We start from the raw sequence: 26,244 nt of genomic DNA, 5'->3' as shown, positions 1-26,244 counted from the left end.
TTTTCCCTCCCCGTAGGTTCCGCCCACTGAAAAAAAAACCACTGCCGCGGCACAGCGCATGCGCGAAACGGCCATCTTTGTTATTCTTTATAATAGCATGTAACTTTTAAATTTTAACACAAAACCACATTCAGGAGAAGCAGAATATCTCCAAAGTCAATATTTTGAGAAAAAAAATTGAAAGAAAAAAATTATCCGAGGTCGATATTAGGCCCGCTAATAGTGACTTTTTTGCCCCTGCTAAGCTGTAGAGCGCCCCCAGCGACAATAAATTAAGTTTCAGCTACTTTTAAGCTCAAAATGCCCCCCCCCCCCTTTCCAACTAGCAATTGTTGTAATCGGCTGATAGCCTACTGCTCCCTTACGATTTGGGAGCATCCGTTACGGAAAAACCCTTGTTGATACCTTTAAAACACTTTTCCCCCCTCCCCGTAGGTTACGCCCACTGAAAAAACCACTGCCGCGGCACAGCGCATGCGCGAAACGGCCATCTTTGTTATTCTTTATAGGATGCAACCCTGCAAATAAATTCCCATAGACACTACTGCTAAATGCCCATACTTCAAAATTCTTTTAAAAATACTCAGAACTCTCACAGGTATTTAAGCTGCACAGAAAAATGATGATCGACATGTCGTCTTTCAATTTCTTTTCATCTTTTGGAGGGTTGACCATTGACTTTTCGAGAATTTCTCGCCTAAAGAAGACGACCCCTATTTTCCCCAAAGCGGAACGGCAGCCATCTTGAAAAACGATCCCTCCACAACATGGCAAAATAGCGCCACTTTCGAGCCCAATTGTATCCAAAATGCTCAGAATTGGAAGCCCCGAGTCCGGGCCAGAGGTTCATTGCCATATCTCTTCAATTCCCCAATGTTATGGCTCCAAAAACTCTCTAATATAGACTATTTTGAGGGTATAACTTTTATTCAAGAGCTCGGCGGATGGACTTAGGCCTATTTTTTTTTACCGGTGTGCACCCTTACTGCAGCCCAAACAAAATGGCGGCAATGTTTACAAACAAAAGAAAGGTCTATACACATCAACAAGGACACACAAGTAAATCAACGACTGGGAAGCCAGTCTAAACGTTACACGATCAACTACAACAGCCATCACCCGCCCTCACGCTGTTTAGGTTCCCGCTGCCATTGTACGTGCCGTGCAGTCATGACTTCGATCTACACAATAAATTAGCGTCATCAGTGAATCATATTTTTTTCTTCATAATTTCAGTTGATCTGTCTTTCCTTTACCAATCGTCGAGTAGGCTTAACATGAGGCGTTTTCGGATCAGTCTCCCCCGACTGGTTCTCATAGCCCTTCCGGTGATCATGTGCGTCGTCGTCATACTAGGCTACGCGGCCCTGTCAGCAAAATTTAGAACAACGGTAAGTGTTTTTTTCCTTTTGCTGGATGAAAAAACCCCCCAAAAATATCGCTCTCGAGTACAATGAGCAGGAACTGCCCGCGGGCAACGAATCGAAATGTGTCTTTTGAAATAGTATGGGTGAAACAAAGGTTTTTAATCCTTCAACGATTGCATTAAACAAAATTTAGATTCTAGATGTTCTGTGTTGCGATCTGAGGCAATTTCTGACCACTTTTAATAACTAAATTATTTTGAGGAAAAGAAGGTGGTGTACGCAGTGCCTGCCTTTATTGCGACGTCACTTTAAAAAAAAAATGGGTTCGGTTTTTTTTGGGGGGGGGGCATGGCCCCCGTTGACCCCCCCCCCCCCCCGGATCCGCCCTTGCTCTCAGCAGGGCAAGCTTTTCCCTTACTAACGTATCCAAACTCAACTTCACACAGCTCAGTATAATGACAGAGGTGACTTTCCCAAGGACTCTGCTTATACCGAAGCATTTCTATAGACTCTTTCCGCTGTGGTAGTAACGATGAACCTCCAACACTACAACTGCCATTAACAGAGGGGATTTATGTTAAGTACAGGCTCCTCCGTTAGGTGTATAAAACAATAGAGGAGTTGGCGAAGCGGTACTTTCCCCCGCCTTCCACCGTATCTCTGTGACCCAGGTTCGATTCCTGCCTGTGCCATTATGTGGATTTGGTTTTCGGTCCGTCCCTGTTACAATTTCAACTGTCTAGCCTACTTACAGGCCTCCCCAGCAAAGATGTAAATAAACTTCAACGAATCCAAAACTCTGCTGTCCGCCTGGTTTCTCCGTTCAAGAAATGTAAACACATCACACCAATCCTCCAAGACCTTCACTGGCTACCCATTGAATATGAATTAAATACATGTACAAACTTCTCCTGCTCACCTTCAAGGCCCTGAGCGGACAAGCACCGCGCTATACACCGACCTGCTCCGTCCATACGACCCTACAAGAACTCTTCGGTTGTCTCATCGGGGCCTCCTTACCACAACAATACCAAGAACCAAGTCATATGGCTCCAAGGCATTCTGACACACTTCCAACCCCTCTTTGAACTGTAGACACTTTGGACCGGTTCAAATCTACCCTCAAATCTCATGTATTTCTACTGCCGTTTACTCACACTTCGTAAATTTTGTCGTTATTACATGTTCATTTTTGTAAAGCACATGCTTACCGTTATGTTTTGCGTTCTACAAGAGAAGAACCTTTGGGAGACACTTTAGCTACATAAGCCATACCTTTGGGAGACGTGGAATTAGGGAGACATTTCAATGGCTCCCTAATATGCCTCAGGTCCTATATTTAGAGGCAACATTTACTTTTGCAAAATAGGCTAGATCGATTGCTCGTGGTCCAATTAGTAAAAATACCCAACTTCGTTAGGGTAGAATGATGTAAAATTGGGGCTGGGAGTCATAAAAGTTGGAAATATTTGTGCACAAGTCTATGGGAATGTCTCCCTTTGTGACCCATTATCGGTGATTTATATTGTAGGTTTTCCCGGCCAAAAGTTTCCAGTAACGCTGTTACGGTGATGTCATTTCAGGAAGACACTGTTCAGTTTAGGGTTTTTTCTTTCAAATTATTCATCCAAAATTTGCTAATTGAAAACATTTGTGGGAAAGGGATGGTCATGGGATGGCTTACTACCATGTACTGACACATCATATAATCACCACATAAAAGAAATTTATGACAGCAAAATATCCAAAATTCTAGCAACTTTTTTCGTTGAAATAGCCGTGTAACATTAATCATGCTCGAAATGCCATCACAGGTTTTCTAATGAATGTGAAACTTTGCATTAGCATAAAAACGGAGAAGGCACCATGGCACCCCTCAAAATGGAAAATAAACTTGCAAATACGGTTAAATGTGACACAAAGATGTATTTTCAAGGTTTGCATTGACAACTTTGCATGGGCCCTATGAATATGGTTAGTGTTCGGTCAGACATACGCAAGAAAACATTTAAGAAATAACGCAAGAGAAGTGTTCCCGACGGTACAACCATTTCCAAACATATTACGTGTCCCCATGTCTTGCACGTCAAGAAATTGCAACGTAAAAAAAGCCCCTTGATCAAACGTTTAAACAGGTAGAAAAGATCAACAGTGAAAAAGAAATTATCTTAGTCCCTTTCAGTTCATTATTTCGTTGCATCTTGTTTCCCTCATATCAGTTGATTTGTAACATTGTTCATTTTACAGTCATCAAGATTTTTTTTTTAGGGGGGGGGGAAACCTCGGAGAAAAATAGGACAAAATTTCGATTAAAAACTCTTACTAATTTAAATGACCAAACAATGAAAGCGATTGCCCATAAACGAATAAGAAACGAAAAACATGGTTATACGTTATAAGCGCACAGATGTTCGCTAATTTGAATGCGTCAACCATCAAAAGGTTGCAAAGACTTAATTTAAGGCTGCTACAAGTTAAGTCTTGAATGCACCAAAACGAAATAGGCTGCCCGAAAACGAAAACGAACGTTCACAGCAAAACCTTGGCTGCCTAAAAATGAAATTAAATGAACCCCAAATGAAAAAGAAACCCTAATTGGACCACATGTACAAAACTCACGCGAAATTGAATGGCTGATAATGAAACTGATTAGAAAAATTCGGAAATTCGCCGGGAAACCTATATTATTATTAAAAGCAAAATCAATAGTGCAGACAGTTCACTGTGTTAGTCAGTTTAGTAAAGGCCTAGTGTCACAGATGAAGCTAAAAGCTTTCAATATTACGCCTGTGTTAGTCTGCACACCGCCTTATGTATTATATTACTGTAGGTTTTCCGGACAATTTTGGAAAATGTGCACATTTATGAATTTGTAAAAGAAGCATTCGTTTTTGTGCGAAATAGAATAAACGTTCCAAACCCCTGTTTCTATTTAATAAATGATAACTTTATTTCCATGAAGGTGCATTCAGTCGCAAAAAATCAGACTACGATTTCCTGAATGCTCTGTTTTTTAAATACTATATAATAGTATATTGACATTTCATTTTAGCGCGAAATCGAAGGCACATCCACAATCCTGTATTCTTTTTAATTTATCATCAATCTATTTCGCTAAATGTGCAGCCGATTTCCTGCGCAGCAGTCTTAACGTAACGCCTGATCAAGCATTGGAATTCATTTATGTGTTCACAAAAGTAACGTACGAGGAATGTTTGACTGAATGATTGAATTTTGAATACCGTATTCATGATGATTGAACTAAACCAAGCGTTGTAGTCTTTTAAATCATACCAACTATTGTAATAAATCCTATATAAAAATCTAAGCTGAACACAGTCGTTCTTTATTTGCTCAGCATGTGCCACAATCGCATCATAAAACCAAACTATCCAACCGATAAAATGAGAGAGAACTTCAAGAAATACAGAAAGACATTAAAATACAATTGAGACAAAGAACCAACAAAAAAGTCCCCAGATCCCATGTAACATGACACAAGATGTTTCCCTTTACCGTCCCAATAATATGCCTATACAAGAATATTTTGATTAATTTGATTTTGTTCAGATTTATATCCTTTTAACATTTTATTTACCTATTTCAAATAGGCCTTTGTGTATATAAAAACAAACACATTAGTGATCATTTAGGCCTACAAAACATTGACTAATTAAAGAATCAATCAAAGCTGTATCATGATTTATAGGCCTGTATACCGGTACTTTATTTAGATTGAATGCAGAATATGCTAATTTAAATTATAACAAATGAAAAACAATGTTCAATTCAGCCCGTGTCACAATACAACATAAATAAATAAATAAAAAAATGGATTGCGCATTCATAATAATCGGCAACGTTTCCGTCAACCGAAAGCCTAATTGAAGCTTTTAAATGAAACGTTATGCACATTCGTTTATTGGAATGATGCAAAATAAAATCGAATGCTAGTTATTGCGAAAATGAAACCAGGATATACGTCGTTCTCAAAATCAGCGCCAAATTGAATTTATGTTTTACAAATTCAAATGCATATTTTCCAAAAACTTGTCCGGGACAACCTATATTAGAGACCGGCCAGCGCCCCACTTTTCCAGATGATCCGTTAATACGCAGGGCCAACGAATGTGTGTACATGTACAAATTGTACTCGCATTTGATCGGCCTATAAAATACACAACTATGATAGTTTGGGCCGAAAAAAAAAATTGAAAGAATTTATATAGTTTTACGGGTGCATACAAATGTACCTATATACATACGTATTGGGGAACATCGGGTAGACCCCGTTATTTACCTGCAACCGAAATACTTGTTTGGCTAGTCTAGTAAATGTTATGTGCATAATCATGACCTTTTGACCCATGTTCTGAACTCTACCACATTTCTGGATTTTGGACTCTTCACTTAAACACAAAAGAGGTTTCACAGTTCAGCACGTATGTACACATGTGTTCTTATTCCTCCATGCACAAACTAGGCTACATGTATGTCCACAAACTCATGCTCCTGGATAAAACTCATTTATTTTTATCTAACAATCCCATAATTGCCTTCGATTGGCTGTGAGGCCCAGTACAATTGAACAGCGAACAGGTGTTTGGTGAATTTGTTTTGTATGTGTCCATAACTGTTGTGCACAATATGTTGGCCACATATTGTTGAAAGTGAGAGCATTTTATGATGTAGGCAGAAATTTGAATAAGCAATATATATTTGAAAATATAATTATCTCTCCACGTTTTTATTAGGCGTGTATCGGGGGGGGGGGGGTCAACCCCCCAGCTCTGTCCAAAAAAAAGAAAATTTCATAGAAATTCATTGAAAATGCCAACACCACCCCCCCCCCCCCCCCCCCCCCCGTGCTCTGACACCCTTAAAATAAAAATGGTAACAATGCACAAAATCAAGACAGTTTTTGTTTGGTTAGGGGTATTTAATTTGTACACTATTCTGTAATATATGGTTAATAATCGTCGGATTTGAACAGCGCCCCCAGCTATGTCCAAATGTTTTCCCCAAAAAACTTAAAATAAAAATGGTAGTAATGCACAAAATCAGGACAGTTTTCGTTTGGTTAGGGGATATTTGTACACTTTTTTGTATATTATATGGTTAACAATCGTCGGATTTGAACAGCGCCCCCATTGAAAGTATCGCACGACCCCCCCCCCCCCCCCTCCGGAGGCCAAGTGTCCGGAGAAAAAAAAAAACTGTCTACATTTCAGATTTTTTTGGCTGATGAAAACCTCCCCTGCAAAAATTCCTGGATCCGCCCCTCTTATTCATACAGAAAAAATTATCATGCTGCATGATACAAAGTACATGTGTATAAATGGACAGGAAATATATAAACAAAGGCTTACAAATATTCCATAGTTTGTGTCCAGCTGTTTACATTTCCCGATACATGCATATTGGGAAATTATATTGCCCAAAAGAAATGGGGGGAAAAAAAAGAACATCGGCCTGATCAGAATCATGCATAACTATTTCTGCCATTTTTGAATGTTATTGGATTGTTGAAGGGCCTATACATGTTCCAGCCTGCATGAATTTTCAACCGACCCTTTTCCATTCATACTCATTATGCTTTGGAATAATTTCAAATTTGCTGTGGCACAGGCCTGTGCATGGCTAGTGACTCCAACTGCCCCACCAACCCCAGGAGGGGGATCGGGGCTGGAGTCCCCCCTCCCAGTCCCAGGGCCCACCCCCCCCCCCCCTTTTTTTAAAAAGATATTGCACTTAACTTAAAAACAGCTAGCTGACTGCCAGTATTTTGTTTTTGCCGGGGTAGGGGAGCTTTACAATTATTTGTTTGCGGATTTCAATATATTTGTTAGCCCCCCCCCCCCCCCAATCAAATCCTGGGTGCGCTACTCTCTCACGCTTACCAGATTCAACGTATATGCAAAGAGCTAAAATATACATTCATTCAAACTCGAATACATTGAGGGACCCCTCCAGAAAAGGACTACCCCTCAAGTGCACACTCACGGTCACACATGCATATAGCTCCATGCTACTGACTAGTTATTTCACAGCAGATTATCACAGGAATACATGTAAGGGCACAATGTGTGTTTATTATTTATTTATTTTATTTGCAGTCTTATTTAAGCAGGGTGGCCTCCTCAGTTAAAAAAACGGCTTTCCTTGAGGGCCCTGTATTAAAAAATAAATAAATAAATAAATCTATACCGACACATAAACACTGTATACTCAGTGTGTTACCTCCCGGGTGGGACTCGAACCACGACTTCCTGCTTTCTAGTCTCGGGCGGATCCAGAACATCTTTTATTGGGGGGGGGGGCAAAACAATTTTTGGTCCCCCAAAAAGTGGGTCCACAAAATTAAGGCGTAGGGTTCGGGGCCCGCTTAAGGACCCCGATTTTTTTGGGGGATTCTAGATGCTCTGTGGTGCGATCTGAGGCAATTTCTGACCACTTTAACCCTTTTTTTGGAGGAAAAGATGGCGGTGTACGCAGTTCCTGCCTTTATTGTGACGACAATGGGGGGGGGGGGGGTTGCATGGCGTAAAATAGCCTAAAACGGGGCTGATATGGGTTTTGTTTTCACATTTCCGCCTTTTGTAATTTTTTATTCTTATTAAAAACTCAATTTACTGTAAAAGTGACATGTCAGAACGTACTTTTATCTGTAAATGTGAATTTGTAATGATTTGTAGTAAGTGCAACAACCAGAGAATTGCATTAACCCAACCTTATTTTTATCTTGCAATTGATCTGTTTCACCTTTCTGACATCACGAACTTCAAATTGCCATAATTTCCTTGCCACAGAAAAACCGTTTTCAAAATTTGATTCGTCAAGGGAAGATCTATATTTTACAAATAGGTAAAAAACAAGTGTTTATTTTAGACTACCCGCAGACGTCTTACCACTCGACCACCATACGGGATCGGTTGGCTGGTTTGAATCGGATGTAGCAGCGGATACCGCAATGAAACTATTCAGAAAATGGAGTTTGCGTACAGACGGTGTAAATTTAATAATTAGGTTTTTCCCTTCTCCGACGTATAAACACTGTATAATCAATAAAAAAATTTACTTCCCCATAACGCGTTGACGGCCCGCCCAATACGTACATGTACTTACACACAGGTCAAAATAATACTAGCTGTGTATATAACGTGCGCCCTCACGCTTCAGTTCCAGACCAAAAAGGTCAAAAATGTACATGTACAGAACTTTTTTAAATCACATGTATTCACGCGCACACAGTCCTACTCCACCGTCGATCGTGGACGTCCTATTGTCCCTCTTTTGTTTGTACTTAACCCTAAAAGGGCCGGGTTAGTTTGACCATCTCTCAGCGGGGGGGGGGGGGGGGGGGGGGGACCCCCTAAGATCTCGGCCATCGAGTGACGAAAACTTTTTAAACTCAGTACATGCATAGAACAACTTATAATAAACATACCCAAGAAATTTCATGACTGTAGGTAAAAGGGTTTGGAAATATGGCTAATTAAACGTTCATGTGCGCGAATCGTAATTATGCTCTGTGTACCTGGGGAAATTTCAGTTTTCACGGCGTGTAGCGCCGGAAAAAAAGTTGGTATCGAATGTTATTGGTATCAAAAGATGCGCAAGGCTCGAGGCTAAAAAGTCAGAATAGCTTGGGTCGCAAAAAAAAACAAAAAAACAAGGCTATCTCGAAAAAAAAATGAGGGGGGGGGGCCGGATTCCGGCCCTTTTAGGGTTAAACTTTTTAGAAAGACTCCCTTAGGTTTTGTACACGAACCCAATCGTGGACGTATGCTGGGAATCGTGGACGATATTGTTCTGTTTTGTTCTCTGGAATTTTTCGAATAGATGAACACGCCCAGCCCAGACATACTGAACTTTGTATCCTTGTGGAGTCATTTCTTTGTTCTCGTGCATTGAAGTTTTCGAGTTTGCAAGTGTACTTTCAAAATGCTTCTATTTTAACCAGAATGAATTTCCTGGGCTGAACTTTGGACTTAATATCTTTTAGGGCCTACATAACATACTTCAATTTGCGACAAATCAACACACTTTGGAAATTCCTAGTTTTTAAGTAAAATCCATATATCTATATCGTGATAACCTTGTGGGGACGTATTCACCTGTAGAAAATTGCCCTGTGGAGACGTATACATTCTTTTGTTCCCTGTTGTGCACATGTCTCCAGAGGGTACCGTGTAACAAGTCACCCGTACATGGTGCACAATACGGGTTTTTTTCCCGGGGTTTGCGAGCTACAGTACCTGGGGCATGCACTTTTGAGGAATCCTTGGTTTCATTACCAGAAAAAAGTATTTATCGTTTACTTCGTTTCGTATGAATATAAAGGAGTAAATGCTTCAGATATCAAATATGCACTTGTCATTCACAAGGCTGGGTTGGGGCAACCTTGAAAGTATAAAGCAAATTATTCTGCGCAAAACCTACAGCATTTATTATATGTTAATCGCGAAAAATTAATATTGACAAAGTTCATAAAGTACAAATGATACCATGTTCGTATGAATAAAACATGGCATTTGCTTTTACTTCCAATTTTGAAGCATTTACTCGCATCTGTATGAATGAAAATTAGGCAAAGACTTTTACTAATAACCATGGTCCGATTGGGTTAAAACTTGGTACGTACCTAGACCGGGATGTGTTATAGATGAAAATTGAAGTGACGTCACGATGACGTCATCACGTGACATGTGACGTCATACTAAATGTGCATATTTTGAATGCCAATATCTACAGAACTGTATTGATCCTGTTCCTCTACCACACATGTTGTCCTATCAGCCTTACATGGCATAAAAATACAATAACAAATTATTGTGACGTCATCACATAACATGGGACGTCATAATTCAAAGCCCTACGAGAATGTAATTACATATTTATATGCCACCATTTAATATATACTACACGTCCTTTCTGGATGGAACTTATACTTGAAACTATGTCACATATATGTCACAAAAAAGTTACCGAAACAGCCCTGTGTTTGTCCACAAACATAAGTCTAGTTGTGAGTATTTTTGGCTGAAATAAATGTCATACACACAGAATTTAGTCTTAGAATACCATGATTCAGCATGTTTCTTTTACACGTGTGATGTTGATTTTAGACATGCAACGTCCATAACGTTATAATGTATCGTCCTTTACAAACAACGTGATGAACATCAATAACATTAAAGTATTTTTTGGTAAAATGTCATTGGTGTTCATATAGTATGAAGCTACAGACTACAACAACAAAATTATTTCAATAAATTATTGCAAGAAACTTCACAGGCTTCTGCAATGAGTACTTAAAATCAAAACCATATGTCTTAAAGCGTAACATCCGTTACGTTCGTTGACAGTGCTTATATCTCGTTATTTAATCCAACCTAAGGCCTAAGGCCTACCTCGTATGTTATATTTCCTTTTACTGCAAGTATTTTATTTTTGTTTCAAATTGGTTTTAGGCTTTGAATGGGACGTCCGTAACCAGATAACGTTGGAATTGCCCATGATGCAGGTTCATACTAATAAAACAATAAAACACATCTCAGCCTTGATTTTGAAAACAAAAATTATAGTTTCTGCATTCACAAAGTCGTTTTCCTGCCCGCCTAATCAGGTTCGAGACACGACCGAGCACATCCAAACGGTTAACTTGAAACACGACGTCCGCGTCGTCACTCCAGCAGCGTGGCCTCGTTTCAACGCCATCCCCACCGCCCGGAACACCAAATACATCGCCCATGAGGTGCCCGGGCCAGTAGAGAAAGGTTTGCCTGGCAGATGGCAACACCGGCGGGGCAACCTGGGCATGACTAGCTCCAAGACGTCGACCATCTCGCTGACAAGCCCAGCAAACGTCACGGAAGGGGAGGTACGGAGAAGGAAACAATATCTTATCAAATTCGTACAAATCCACATGATCCATTATGCAGGCCTACATACGGGAAAGATTCAGGCGCGGTTCTAGAGCCTATATTTAAGGGGCGCTAGCAAGGGTGGATTCAGGATTTTTGCAGGGAGGCGTGCTGAAATGTAGACCGGGTTTTTTTCTCCGGGCACTCAGGCCTCCGAAAATCAAGGCTCGCACCACATTTTCAATGGGAGCGCTGATGAAATCATGAAATCCTACAATACACACTATACTACATGTACCTTATAGTGTATACAAATGCCCCCTTCTCACAACATTTTTTTTTTTGGGGGGAGACCGTTCGCATGTCACCTTCTAACTTTTGCTACTGCCCTTCATTTTTTTTTTAATTTTGGGGCCTAGACAAAAATTTGGGGGGCTTTAGCTCCCCCCCCCCCAGCTCCCCGTAGAACCACGCCTGGGAAGATTAACTCCTGTTAAAATAGAAGTCAAACCTCACTTTGGTTAGGTATGGTGTGTGGTAGTATATTTGCCCATCGCTTTTAACATATAGAGATCTCGGTTCGAATCCCACCATGTGCACCATATAAATTAGGTGTCAGTTCCCACCTACTCGATTAAGTTTCCCTCAAATTTGACTGCTGTTGGGGTGTGCAGTTAACGTTAACACTATTTCTTCGTTGTCTTTTCTAAGAAATGAAATTATTGTATTCAAGTAAGTTGTACGGACAGCGCCATCCAAAATTGGCAAATACAGTGTACACAAAATTGGCAAAAAACTTCCGCTCAACCATAAGAGTTGAAGTTGTTTATCGATATTCATATCAAAATGACTTTGTATTCGTTTGTTTTTTTAATCAATGCTCAGATGTTTCGAGTAATGATTGAGGCCCGTGACACGTCCAATCGATCGCGGACTATGGGCGGGGATTTCTGGTACGCAACCCTCGCCACCAAAGGGGGAGGCAGCACGTCGGGCCGAGTGCTGGACCACGCCAACGGCTCGTACAGTGTCTATTTCTTCGCTGGCTGGTCCGGTAAGGCTAGCATACAAATCACCATGGTACACCCTAGCGAGGCCGTGGATTATCTGGTGCAGACGGTTTGGCACGCCTACGACCGTATCAACTGGCTTGGTAGGTTCGAGGACGGTGTGAATAAGTCCACCACACCCTGTGTGCTCAGACGAGGAGGACCTTGGACAGGTAAATGTGAGCTTTCACACCCGTACGCGCTGGGGAAAACGGTGCTCCTCTGCGACGAACCTGCGCATGGACTGAAATGCGACTCGCTCGTAGCAGTCTACAATAACAACACATGGATCCGCGAGAGGGCGCGGGAGCTGACCAAGGGAAGGGAACAGTTATTTCAAGGGTGAGTGAAGTGGGGGAGAAGAAGCATTTTGTCATTTTCAATAAAATGACCACTAGGTGACCCTTGACCCTGATCTGACCACACCCCACGTCCCCATGAAGCTTGGGTCATTTGTCAATATGGCCAAGTTTGGTTGAAATTGGCCAGAGCGTTTGGCAGTTATAGCAATTTAAAGTTCCTGGTGAGAAAGAAGAAGACAACGAAGATAACGAAGGATAACAATACATATACCAAAAACCTTCTCAACCACCCAGTTTTAGTGAGCTGTAGCTCCACTTATTTCACACTTAAAGCATTATAGAAACATTTAGTTGTATTTTCGAGTATGTTTTTGTTCCAGACCATTTTGGAACACTACCGCACCAAAAGTATACAATACCCCAAAATGTTCTCACCAGATATGAAAAGACCGATGTTGGTCCTACTTGTAGCCAAAAGGAAATAATTTTGAGTGCCCTGGCAAGTTGATTTTTTTCAAGGCTAAAAATGGGCTACAAAAGTCAATTTTGAAATTTTAAAATTCCAGCTGTTTGGAAGAGTCAAAAATCAATACATTCAAGAAGGTGTTCCAAAATGTGTTTTGCATTTTCTTTTACAGGAAGGGTAAGGTCAGTGCTTTGCAGTGATAAGTAGTTATTAGTGAAATTGTTTTGCATTTAGGCTGGATGGCCTTTCAAATAATCACCCCAAATCGGTTTCTGCAGCCCCCAAAATAGCCAAAAACACACACGCCAGTTACTTTGGCAAAATATCGATCTAAAACTATGTTTTGGTTACTAACTCTTAAAGTACTTTCATTCCCTAAAGAATAAACAAAATAATTTTTTGAACGTGGACACTTAAGTATTTACATGATGAGAATATAATGAATTGAACTGAATTGAAATGACTCTTCAAAGCCATTCCATTCTAAAGTTTAAGAGCTCCATGCTTACATAAGGCATGCAGAATTGACTGGTTGTGACTAGAATACGTGACCTGATAAAGCAGCTGTACCATAAGAAGCAACTAGTTACTTTATTTTGTCTGTTGATGGAATTTGACCAGCAGTGGCGGCGCTGTAAGGGGAGGGGGGAATTTCCCCCATATTTTTCCCTGCCCCCCCCCCCTAGTTTTCACCCAACACTTTATCAACAAATAGATTCATTAGGACTGTGTTTATTTCTTCGCTGTTAAGATTCATAAAATGTAGACACATTTTGGCCTATGAAAAATCGGTACTTTGGTAGACAAAACACGCCACACATGCATTTATACAGCCGAAGATAATGTGCAGCCAACGTCATTGTACATACATTTGTTATACACATCGGCGTCGTGAGGGGGAGGGGGAAAGGGGGCACTTGTCCCCTCCCCCCCGGAAAACAAAAGGAAAGAAAAAAGGAAAAAAAGGAAAAATAGGTGCGGAGCCATATTGCTGTTAATTTGATGGGGGGGGGGGGGGGGGTTAGGGCAAATGCTTCCCTGCTCACGCTCGGAAAAATGATAAATTGATTATATAATGAAAAAGTTAAGGAATTTTGGGGGAAAATTTGCTTTGCCCCCCCCCCCCCCGAAAAAATCCTGGCGACGCCCATGGTTATACACCATTCTGTGGTTTGATGCATTTCTCATTCATAAAAATGACTGCACTTCTAAGTTGCTCTATGGCATATTTCCGGACCATTGACAATGGGCACGCGCACGCGTACACAGGCTAAAGATTTTTTCGACTGCCCCCCAAAATGTTTTATTACCCCCCACCCACCCATTTCCCCCCACCCATTGGAACCAGTCTAGGTCTCCCCAACTCTCCTTTTCTGACCCAAAGGAGTACTTGTGCACGGATCCCATATAGTCGGACAGCAGGAGGGTTAATATTTGTTGGTTTCAAACAACTTTGTTTTAAAATATTCTATTTTATAGCGAATACTACTCACGTAGACTGAGCCCGAAAACCATCAAAATCGCGAATGGTAAGTATGGTGTGACAAAAATGAGGTTCTTGTATCAAAGAAAGTATTTTATAGCGCCTTCTGTAGAACGGCATTTTGTTTTCTTTTCTCACTTCACTGGTTACCCGAAGGGATACAGAAATAAAAAAATTAAAAATTAAAGCCTGTCACAACAAGACCAATTTCATGAATACTTCTCATCAGGCCGGCGTTTATCTCCGGTTTCCTCGGCATGATACGACTGAGAATATGTCTATTCCCCCTGGATGGGATGGGATGCCAGTCCATCGCAGGTTACTCCCATATTATGCCGGTACCCATTTATACTCCTGGGTGGAAAATAGGCAAGTCGGAGTAAAGTGACTTGCCCAAGGACACAACATAATGGCCAGCAGCTGGATTCGCTCCCCTGACTCTCTGAGCATGAGTCGCGAACCTTATAGACCACATTCCCATATGAGGCTATATTTTTGCAGTATATCAATATGGAAATTAGAAAAATTATGATCAGCACTTTTGAAGAAATGATGGAAAGTTTATAGAGAGTGGAAAGCATGTGAGAACAGTGTTGAGAACATATATGAATATTATAATTTTCGGGTTTTTTTTTTTTTTTGAGGGGGAGGAGAGCTCCATTATCAACCCCCAAGAATTTACTCAAAAGAGTGGTGGAAAGCAATAATAAAGGGAACGAGTGAAGTGAATATGATTGTTTTCCCTTAAACACCATGTTTTTTAAGGTGTGTAGATGTGAAATGAAGTAATAAGCGGTTTCATTTGTTTTCATTTCAACAAAACAGCAAAAGACTCAAGAAAAGACCTGCTGCTGAAACAATTACCCGAGTGCGAACCGGACCAGCCTAAACCTCTCAGCGCAGGCTACTGGCGGGACTCTCGAACATGGGTATCCTTAGCCTGCCGAACCAAAGAGTGGAAGGTGCCCAGGGACATCGGCAGGTGTCTGGTGAATAAGATGGTGTACCTTCTAGGCGACTCCACGTCTCGTCAGTGGTATGAGCTCCTCTCGGGGATGCTGGGGGTTCCCTTCGTCAGGAAGGACCTCCTGGAGCAGAACAACATCTACCGACACTTTGATGAATTCAACCTGACCACAATTTTTAAATTTCATCCGTTGTGCTTGACAAGAAACCCCAGACCCACACCCTTCAACCTCTTCAGTTTCGAGGTGGATGTCCTGGACGCCTTGAAGGACAGGAGTTGCAACTACGTCATCTTGATTAGTCCTTGGGCGCACTACCCCCAGTGGACTAAAGACATGTTTCTGGAACGAGTTTCTCTGCTTCGGGAGGCTCTTTTAAGATTCCGGGCCAGATGCCCCGATGCTCCAGTCGTTGTCAAGGGCTCACATCCTAGAGATCAGCCGGGCTTAGAAGGCCGAATATTCTACAATAACTTTATGCTGTATCAATTGGGCAAAATCTTACGAGAAACTTTTCAAGGAACGGCAGCGTGGTTTTTAGACATCTGGGACTTGAACATGGCTTACCCAGCCTCAAAGATGGTGCACATGCCAGACGATGTGGTCAAACAGGAACTGAGTATGTTTTTGTCCTACGTTTGTCGTAAACGTCAGTAGAACCTATCGGAGTTTGAAAGGATCGACAGTTTTTATCAGTATATCCGTTTGTTATCGCATATTAGAACGTGCCACGATCGAGAACAGTGTATTTTTAAGCGTTTTCACAAAGTGAGTTGCTGACTCTGTTATCCAAGCTCGGGAACGATGAATCGAACAGGTTGTTTGAACAAAAATACAGAGTTTTCTCCTTTTTAAAAATTACATTCAGCTCCGGATAAAATTACTGAAGTATGCATCTTCGTAGGACAGTTAGCATTTAAACAGAGAAAAATTGTCGACATGACAACATCTACAAGGCGTCCAAAAATGATGGGATTTAATTCGTTATCTAAACAGCTGGACAAAATTTCTCTTCTGTTAATTTCGTGGTCCATGATTTTTTGTGATTTTTTTTTTTTAAGTAAGCACAACACCCCTTGTATGTTCACCCAAGGTGTATTACCGTAAGGAGCTTTGTCTGAAACCATATATACTGGTACTTGAGAGATTACCAAATAGAAAGCACCCGGAGAGCGCAACCTCCACCAAGGCTTAACAATTCCCCGCCATATTGTTAGTACATCCAACACAAGGAACTTTTAAAATGTTCAATCATGTTCTGAAATCAAAGGGCAGAAACAGTCTGTAGTAATATGTACAGTATTGTTCGCTTGTTGAATACAGAATGATCAAGCTAGTGCATCTAGCAGAATTGTGCCGATTTCCATAGCGTCACTGTTTTCATAAGGTTCGTAAAACAGGGGCTCGCTATCCGCGGGGTCTCTAGAGGGACCAGAGAGCTGGCATAATGACTTAAACATACACGGCTTGTCACTTGCACTGAGTGCACAGTTTTAATATGGCCTAAAAATGGACGGGTCCATTAGTTGTTGTTTTTTTGGGTGGGGAGGGGTGCCCTACCTAGTTTCATGGTCTATGGCATATTTGCACATACAAAGTGGTGAAGAATCCTGCATCTGGATCATGTCCAAAATCTAATGGGTCCTATTACTTGTACCGAGGACCACCCCTACACACACAAAATTTCATGAAAATCTGCCTACAACTTTTTTAGTTATCCTGTTCACAGACAAACCAAACAACCACACCGGAGAAAACATAACCTCCTTGGTGGAGGTAATGATGTAAGTAGCTTTTGTTTGCTGCCCATAATTATTTATTTATTATCTGTACTCAATTTGCAAAATATAAGTTAGGTTTCCCAAGTGTTTTGCGAATGAATTACCGAATCGATTCGTGGAAGTTAATTTAGTATGAAGCCAGATAAAGCATTAAGTGTACGACAATAAGTTCTATGCACATTCCGCGGCTATCTTGAAAATAGCGCCACCATGTGACTAAAAGACAGTCGAGAGGAACACATTGCCCTGTTGTGGCGTTGTCACAGCTCCTCAGCTCCTCCTTGGCTCCTTAAGCTCCTCAGTTTCTCAAGCTCCTCCTCAGTTTCTCAAGCTTCTCCTTAGCTCCTCCGTGGCTCCTCCTTCGTTTTCAGACTAATTTCCCCCAAAAAGCTTCTCAGCACTGTCACAGTCCCCTAGGCTCCTCCTCAGCTCCTCCTCAGCGAACAGCAGAGTACAAGATTCGAACAATCCAACTACATAACTAACCAACCAACCCAAATCAACAAAAATCTGTCCTTTTTTATACCATTAAATTGCGCGCCTTACGCGCGGCACTCCATAGGCCTACGCGTAGTAAATAAGCCACGCCCACGACTTGTAAACTGGCGAAAATTACTATGCACAACAAAGTTTTCAATCATCTCAGAAATCAATTATTTATGTCGTAAATTCATCAATCAAAATATACAATAATCTTCGATTCCTACATTTTTAGTTGAACATAAGAATGAGCTAAGAAATGACTTGTAATGAATAGGCCTACATCGAGAAAACCCAAGAATAAAGTTATAACTGAGCGTAAACAAACCTAATCCCATTCAGAAAATACAGTAACGTCATCTCATAAACATTCATAAAATTTCCTAGCAGACGAAAAGTACAAGAAATTCTGTAAATAATTCTTTATTCATAAATAAGCTTCCAAAAACTTACTTAAAGGATTGAACTAGATAAAAGTGATATCAAGGCAACTTTCTAGTGTGTTATTCCTGTCAGAGTTTTAAAGACTAAATTTAGAAATAATCTTTTCAAACTACAGGCCAATCCGAAATAGTTTTAGAGGTCTAGGAGGCGGCCATCTTGAATTTAAACAAACCCTTGTTTTAGCACACACAAACAAATGTGCGCTGGAGTACTGCATGAGCTAGAACAGCTGACATCGTGGCGGAATAGCGATAAAATAAGTCACTTAAAACAATCACAAATTGGACTGGTGCTCATCTATTACACACAAGTCATGGATGGAAGTAAATTTAAGGATAATCTAGACATCAGGTGAGTCTAAAGAAAATGACGGGGGGGCATTTTCGTCACACTCTTATGAAAAACATACTCACGGGGAAGAATTTTCTTGCGAATACCCGCTCAGTAGTATGGGCATACACTAGTTTCAAAATTTACAACAGATCAACTACTACTATACTAACGGCGAACTCGATGTGTTCGTGAAATTCACAGAGCATGCACTCGACATTATACAACCATGCGTAATCATTGCGGACGTAGTTTGCCCAACAGTTTTGGCATGACAAAAGTGTAAATACATTGACGTACGCGTACGTAATAACATAGGTTAATACATTAATTGCCTTTAGATACATGAGCACCAGTCCAAGCGCTCATTTCGACAGCGCGGTGTATAATTTCTTGTTCATTTCAATATTTCAATATTTCAAATGGGGGGGGGGGGAACCCGGGGTGGGGCACGGATGTCCGCTGGGGGGGGGGGGCTACGTGCCCCCTCCCCCCCCCTCCCCCCCCCCCCCCCCCCCCCCCCCCCCACTAGTTACGCTACTGGATATAGCGCATCGTGAGTTTTCGCGGAGTGCGGCCGGTCAACTTCGCGGTCCGTGCACGGTGAAGTGCCAGCGCAGCTGAAACTGTAAAGATGCGTATCCCTTCGTGAAAACAAAACTCTCAGTTGACCTAATTTTACGCCTTTCCGTGCTATACGTTTTGTACGCGTTCAAGGGGCAGGCATGTTCGCGTCTCTTGCAATTATCTAGATGCCTGCCACTTGCATCATTAATGTAATTTGAAAATTAATGATGTTTTGCTCACGCAAAAAATGGTTAAGTATAATGTTTTAAAGCAAAATAGTGAAAAAATCGAAATCGAAAAAAATAGTAATTTTTGACATGTGTGGCTCTTCGTAAAACGGTGACGGCCGGAATGCTGGAATCTTGGAACTATGATCTAAGACGTGTTGCTAGAGTTTTAAATTGTATTCTTGAGAAATACTGACTAATTTCGTTACAAATGGACATGATGGCAGCCAATAAACCGTTCGTTGTAGTGGTCATTCCTGGTCCTCTGGCTTGACACCTTTATTTTCCAAGGTGCTGTCTTTATACATACATGTTCCCTTTTTTTAAATTGAGAACTTATGCCAGCATGTCTCTCGTGTTAGCCTGGGAAGGAGTTTCATAAACTTTCAACATCTCACAGAAAATGTAGGACATTAAAACCACTTAATGTATACGTGCATGTTTTATGTGCTGTTAGTAATCTCGTTATTACATGTACCCTAATGTCGAGTAGACTTAAACATCTTAAACCTTCAAGGCGGGCATCTTACTGTCCCCGCACACGTAACTCATAAACATCTTCACTTCTTCGTGGATGACTGTTACCGGCATGTGGATAGTTTTTCGGACCGGAAAAGCCAAGTTCATGTCCCAGATTGGTAGGAACCAAACCCCGATGCCGCTGAGCAAGCGCTGGTTTATCTCTCCTATCCCCCACAGTATCACGTCGCTGGAGTAGATCTGGGCGTCGAAGTTATTGTGGTCTCGGGCATGGGGCCCTTTCAGGACGATTTTGGCGTCCGGGCAGCGCCTCCGGAATCGGATCAGAGCCTCTCGCAGTTTCTCGGTCCTCTCTGTGTAGCTTTCCCGTGTCCACTGGCTGAAATGAGCCCAGGGGCTGACCATGATCACGTAGTTGCATCTCGTGTTGTTCAGCTTGTCTATCAAGTCGTGTTCGTAATACACGGTGTCCAGTATCACGGTCGCACTGCCGACCAGTTCTTTTGGAAACGATATCGTGATGGACATGTCGATGTCTTCGTAATACCGTCGCCAGAAGAACCCTGGTTCACCCTTTCGGGCAACGAACTTCCTATCCATCAGCTCTAGAATGTGGACGAACCACTGACGAGTCGTTGAATCCCCAAACAGTAAAATTGTCCTGTTTTGTAAGCAAGACGTCAGCTTTGCTTTCTCTGTCCAGTCAGTGATTTGGCAGAGCAGCGACTGCCACTTATCCTCCCGCCAGTAGCCTTGACTGAGCGGTAGCTTTACGTCAGGGAGGCACTGAGGTAAATTTGGCGCAGCAACTGCTACTGCACCTGCGACGGTGAATAAAGAACACGGGTTCACAGGAAAAGCCCTCTAATAACTTTATACAGAGTTAAAAGTCCGTCAAAGACATAGCGAAAGGTATACAGACACCAGAGAAAACTGAATCCTCCATTTCAGTGTTACTAGTCATTATTTGGTAATAAGAAATGACACAAGTCAAAATATTTCAGTTGCTTCATTTCCTAAAAAAAAGCACCAGGTGTTTACGTTGGCTGCATTAAATTAACACTCGAAAATGTAGACCAAACAGTTGTATATATATACTGATAACTGACCGTGCTTTAAAAGCATATTTCCCTCGTTTACCTACCAGATATTTTCACGGGGGGATTCTCCAGTTGTATCGGCCTACGTAGAAAAATAATGGACATGAAAACAATTAGAAATGAAAAGAATAGTAAGCCGCTTGGTATAGTGTGTGAACGGTATACATTTCTAACCCTTAAATGCAATTCAAAATATCTGCTCAAAATGATATCCAAAAAGGAGATCTGTATTCTACAGCTTCAAGTGAGCAGAAGCAGAGTTTTAAAACATGATTCGTCGTGATGTCTCAAAACCATGAGCCACTTCAGCAAATCAGTGCATTACTGGACCGAGCCCAGTCTAATGTGGCTTTCTTAGAGGTAGGTAGCTCTCCAGCGTTTAACTGGTTCGTCACTCGTCACTTAAATTCTGATGGGAGGCAGGTGGCTCTGGACAACGACACACATACATTGGGGATAGCCTGACAGTATGATCATGGAGCTGTAAAAAAAGGCTTCATGGTATGATCAAGGGCAAACCATGCACTGCCGCCGTATGTGCGAACATATTTATGGTCGCTAACTGATTGAGAAGCCATCATCTCAGTGGGATGCTCATGAATACGAACCCGGGAATCCCGGGTTGGCGAAAGCCACATTAGACTGGGCTTGGTCCAGCGGGCTAATTTATGGATCGCAAAATGCGATCTTTGGTTTAATTAGATAGTGTATGTAACCGCGGTCTTGATTGTGGAGTGGATTAACATAATGGTCTTCTTTCTGTTCCTGGTTTAATTTTAACAAAAACTTACTTTTTGAATAAATGTTCTTTTCCTTGGGCAAGGCCCCTGATCCTAGCTGATATTTGTCTACCGTTGCTCTTCGTCCCATAGAGATTATCGCAGTCCACCCCTTTTGGCTTCTCGCACAGGAAAACAGTCTTGCCGAGTGCATTCTTGTTAGGGTACACGCACTTGCCCGTCCAGTTCCCATGCCTAGACAATCTGCAGGCACTCGATGGTTTGTTCTTCGAGCCTGGAACGTTGAAGAAGCCTTTCCACACCACCCGATCGTCAGCGGTCCATATGGTGTTCAGCATAAAATCTACGGCTTGCCTGCTTAAGATGCGTCTAACAGAGAGACTAGCTTCACCAGCCCAGCCAGCGTAGGCGTAGACGCTGTACGTGCCGTTGTTGTGGTCTTCAATTTTACCAGCGGTACTTGCCTTTGGGTTAGCCTTGGAGTCCAGAGTAGCGTACCAAAACCCTCCTCCCGAGTGAAGAAGGCTGCCATTTTTGTGGCTGCAAGTTATTCTATAATGCAGCATGTCGCCGACTTTAATAGCATCCTTTTTTGGCGACATTAATGACACTGACGTATTGATGGAGCCTTCGTCTTCTGGCAGTGGTGTCTTCGGGTGATCATCCATCGGCTTGGCTTGGGCCCTGACTGAATTTGAAATGGCAGCCGGTTTAATCCACACTTTAACCGGCGAGGTAAAAAATACATCCTGTGAATTAGAAATAGGAAATTTAAAGATGTATGGACACAAAGGATATTGTGAAAATCAGCATCGATGGAACCTTTTTGAATGTCAGAAAACAAAAACCGCTAAAAAAGGCGCGATTGGGGAGTGGGCATACAAAGATTTCCCGGCTGGATTTTTACCCCCCAAAATGTGGATGCAGAACATCATCTAATACTGGGCTGCTTATAATTATTGCAGAATCTAGTTAAACAGGCCAGGGCGAGTCAAAACGAAAGTTACACAAATTAATGATTTTTATCTCAAAAAACAATCAATTCTGAAACACCAATGAAATATATCTGAAAGGAGCATGCATGTATTTGTATAGATGCCATTGAATGCCATTAGAAAAAAATGAGCTGGGTGAGTATTAACACAGATTATACGTCCACGTGTCATTGTACTCAGTAGGCATTTATCGGTTCGTAGAACGGTAAATGATTAGTGGTGGACAGCTGCCGCACGTTTTTACACACTGACAAGGGCATCAATTGGTGGGGGACCGGGGGGGGGGACAAGTCCCCCACCCCACTTTTTTTTTAAGTGGGGGATATCATATCGTGTGCGCCCCCCCCCCCCCGCCCATTTTTTTGGTCCCCGAATACAAATTGTAGCCTACATAAAATATGATTCTATAGCTTACAAAAGCTGTGTTACGGTCAAAATGCTTCATGGTATGCTTTGTGTACTCCATCCTTTTGTTAATTAAATAGCCTGATTATGTAATAAGCCCGGCATGCAGTTGGAACAATAAAATCACACAGAGCGGGCAATTCAGAACCAGAAACGAGGTGTGGCAGGACGTGCTTTTGCATGGCTCTCCTAGGATCGTGATAAGCTGATTCAATGGCTCCAAAACTCAAAAATGATGTTTAAAAGATGATCTTTTGCTCAAAAAAGCGGTTTACAAGTGGTCAAAAATTGCCTCAGATCGCACCAGGGAGCGTATAGAATCGAAAAATGTTCCGGGGCCCTTCAACGGGTCCTGGACCCCACGCCGTTAGGGCTTCGCGCTCGCATGACTGCTGATCAAGGTATATCCCCAACCCCCACCCCTTTTCAGAAGAGATTGACGCCCTTGCACCCTGACACCATGGAAAAGAGCTGTTTTATATGGTTTTACCCTCCGATTGGGGATATTTATGTTACCCCAAACTATAAACAGTGTTCATGAGTTGTGATTTATAAAAAAAAAGGAAAACAATCACGTGGCATAATATGGTATCTCATAAATGATTCCACAACCAAAAACAAACAATGAAAAACTAAACTGTATATAAAAAATGGTGTTTAGAGTTTAAAACAGATTTGTAAAGGAATGGCTGCCCTCAATGAAATTATTTTCAAGATCATGCATTTGGGGTAGCCTGATTCTGAAAAAAAGTCATCTTTATGAAAAAAAAAACACTATGATAATATAAAAAAAACAATCACACTGAATACTAAATATATTTAAATATGATAGAAAATCATACATTAGGTACAAGAAAAGGTTTTGAGAATATATATATAAACACTATTTTTCGACATAAACACGCATGTAGATATCAAATATCCAGTATAACATTTTAGCATTCTGTTCGCTGTACAAAATAATGTATGGTTTTAAAAATGCATAATATATGCGAGCATCCATCAAACCAAAGTCATGGCCATAGCAAATCACGTGCCATGAGGAAGTCTTCAACAGGTAGTAGTGAAAACGGGGAGACGATCGATATGTGTTGCGTGGGAAGAACAAAAAAAAGGCCTTTATTTCCTCCTTCCTCGATATTGTCGGGTTCATTTCTTTTGGGTTTTTTTTTCTCGAGGAACATTTTTTGCGACTTTTCTTCTAAATGGTACATGTTGTAAACATGAAACTTGGGACATAGATCAATCCTAATCACGAGGTGTGCGTATTACTCGGATGTCAAGGTGACATCATTATGTACGATATTAATAGCGATTTTCATTTAAAACGAGACAATTTTCTTTCATGTATAACTCATGAACACAATTAACAATCAAGTTCATAATTTGTGATCTGAAAGTTCATGCTTTTACAATGTTTTTGATTTCGGAACACAAATTCGTCTAACCTTTACTTCCGGTGTCAACCTTTCGTCCAAACGGTTCACGGGATGATAAAACCTTGTATGAACTTGAACCCTGGTCCGAAGATGTGAATAGCTTTGTGACGTCGTCATGACGTCATCAAGTATCAAATTACCAGGAATTTAAGGTCACAAATGGAATAACTACACTGAACTGTTACGTTTGAAATAAATGGAGTACCGTTCTCATTGCTTGTGATCATGCAGTTAGACATTGCCTTGGGCAATATTATTTTTTATTCCCGGGCATGAAGTCAGTTGACCTTTATTTCCGATGTTACCGGTAGTGCAATCTAAATTGAACATAAATTGAAAACAGAAGCATTTTACTACAGACGAACAAATTATGAAAGTGTTTAGTGAGGTATGCCACACACACCAACAAAACATGATGACGTCATCACCAAAAGGACGCCCTCTAGCGGCATAACAAAAACAGTTGTACTTTTATAAATTTTAAAACCATTCTTTCAAATTTTACCAAATTGCCACTAGATATTCTTTGGCCAACTGCAAATGCCTTTGCACGGGTTTCAGAATCATGAGCGAAGGACCCTCCATGGACGACAAGCTTGTTATCTGTTGAACTGTTATCTCTGTTCAAACAACAACGTTTGTTGATTGTACGATGTACATGTAACTATATAATGATAGCATGATCCATTAGGCCAAAAAAAATGTCTCCGGTTTCTGGTATGGAGCTTGCCCAAAAAGTGGTGCGGCGACACGTTTTTTTTTCCCCTACTTTTTTTTCCTTCAAATGTCGGCTGATGTTGCAGATGACGCTTCGATCCCCTTAAAACTCTCAAAAATATCCTTCAGAGTGGAACCTGAGGTGACTATAGTAAGGTCATAAGGCTTGAGAATTCTGCACCCACTTACAATCTCGACCGACACGAACATTCTTTGGGAAATGTTCTCTTTTGCGCCCGTTACTCGTCGGAAAATCCGTTCACATCACGTATGAGACTTCGCGAGACACGACTGATCACAGCAGACGACTTTTCTATGTCAACCAATTATTAAAATGTATTGTAATTTACACTGCTGCATTATACTATAGGATATTTTCTTTAAAAAAAATCAAGAAATTTTAGATTTTTTTTGCTTCCCGAAGTATTTATTGGTTAAAATAAATCACTTTGTGCCCCCAAAAAACATTTGTTTCATAGAAAATCTTTGCATAAACAGGTCTACTTGAATAAAGGGCGGAAAATGATATACACAAAGAGATCAATTTCAATTTAAATTTCAGGTGTCTGCGCCAATAGGCCAGAGTCAAATTTTAAATATTAGGGAAAATATCCGAAATTCAAGATTCGTGTGTTCCTTTTGTGTTGATTTTAGGTCATTGGCATAACTTATGAATAAGATATAAATTGTTTTAAAAAAATGAACGTTTACTCAAAAAACCTTACTAAAGACTGGGAAATAAACGGGATTAAAATTTTGCAGTGAAATTATTTTTTGGCTGAATTCTGCGCTTTAGAGAAAAGAAATATAGTGTGACAAGTGTATTATGTCTACAAATAATACAAGTTTTCCAGATTAAAGCCTTAGGCGGGGGGGCGTGCAAGTGAGATCTTTTTTTTTAAAGTAATAACAACGCGAGGTCCGTTCCATCCAAGAGTCGGGACTCAAACATGCTTTTCTGGAGTAGTTCATTTCACTCTTGATTGTACAAGCAGATGTCTCAATCAATTTTCGTACCTCAATCATGATCTGCTCAATTTA

At 41.1% G+C, this 26,244-nt stretch overlaps 2 protein-coding genes across 2 annotated transcripts; one reads left to right on the top strand and one right to left on the bottom strand.

Moving 5' to 3' along the window:
- The first annotated feature begins 1,277 nt into the window (after positions 1-1,277).
- Positions 1,278-16,155, top strand: LOC119741353 (NXPE family member 1-like). Its single transcript, XM_038217102.1, has 5 exons — positions 1,278-1,391; positions 10,996-11,250; positions 12,119-12,624; positions 13,223-13,227; positions 15,359-16,155. The coding sequence occupies exons 1-5, from the start codon at positions 1,278-1,280 to the stop codon at positions 16,153-16,155; spliced, it is 1,677 nt and encodes a 558-aa protein (XP_038073030.1).
- Positions 16,156-19,783: 3,628 nt separating this feature from the next.
- LOC119741351 (NXPE family member 1-like) lies at positions 19,784-22,315 on the bottom strand. Its single transcript, XM_038217101.1, has 3 exons — positions 21,699-22,315; positions 20,951-20,989; positions 19,784-20,633 (listed from the first exon to the last, which is right to left on the bottom strand). The coding sequence occupies exons 1-3, from the start codon at positions 22,313-22,315 to the stop codon at positions 19,832-19,834; spliced, it is 1,458 nt and encodes a 485-aa protein (XP_038073029.1). The 3' UTR covers positions 19,784-19,831.
- Between the last annotated feature and the right edge of the window lie 3,929 nt (positions 22,316-26,244).

Source organism: Patiria miniata, unplaced genomic scaffold (assembly GCF_015706575.1).
Source record: "Patiria miniata isolate m_02_andy unplaced genomic scaffold, ASM1570657v1 HiC_scaffold_5, whole genome shotgun sequence".
NCBI classification, from domain to species: Eukaryota; Metazoa; Echinodermata; class Asteroidea; order Valvatida; family Asterinidae; genus Patiria; species Patiria miniata.
This window is presented reverse-complemented; position numbering and strand designations above follow the sequence as displayed.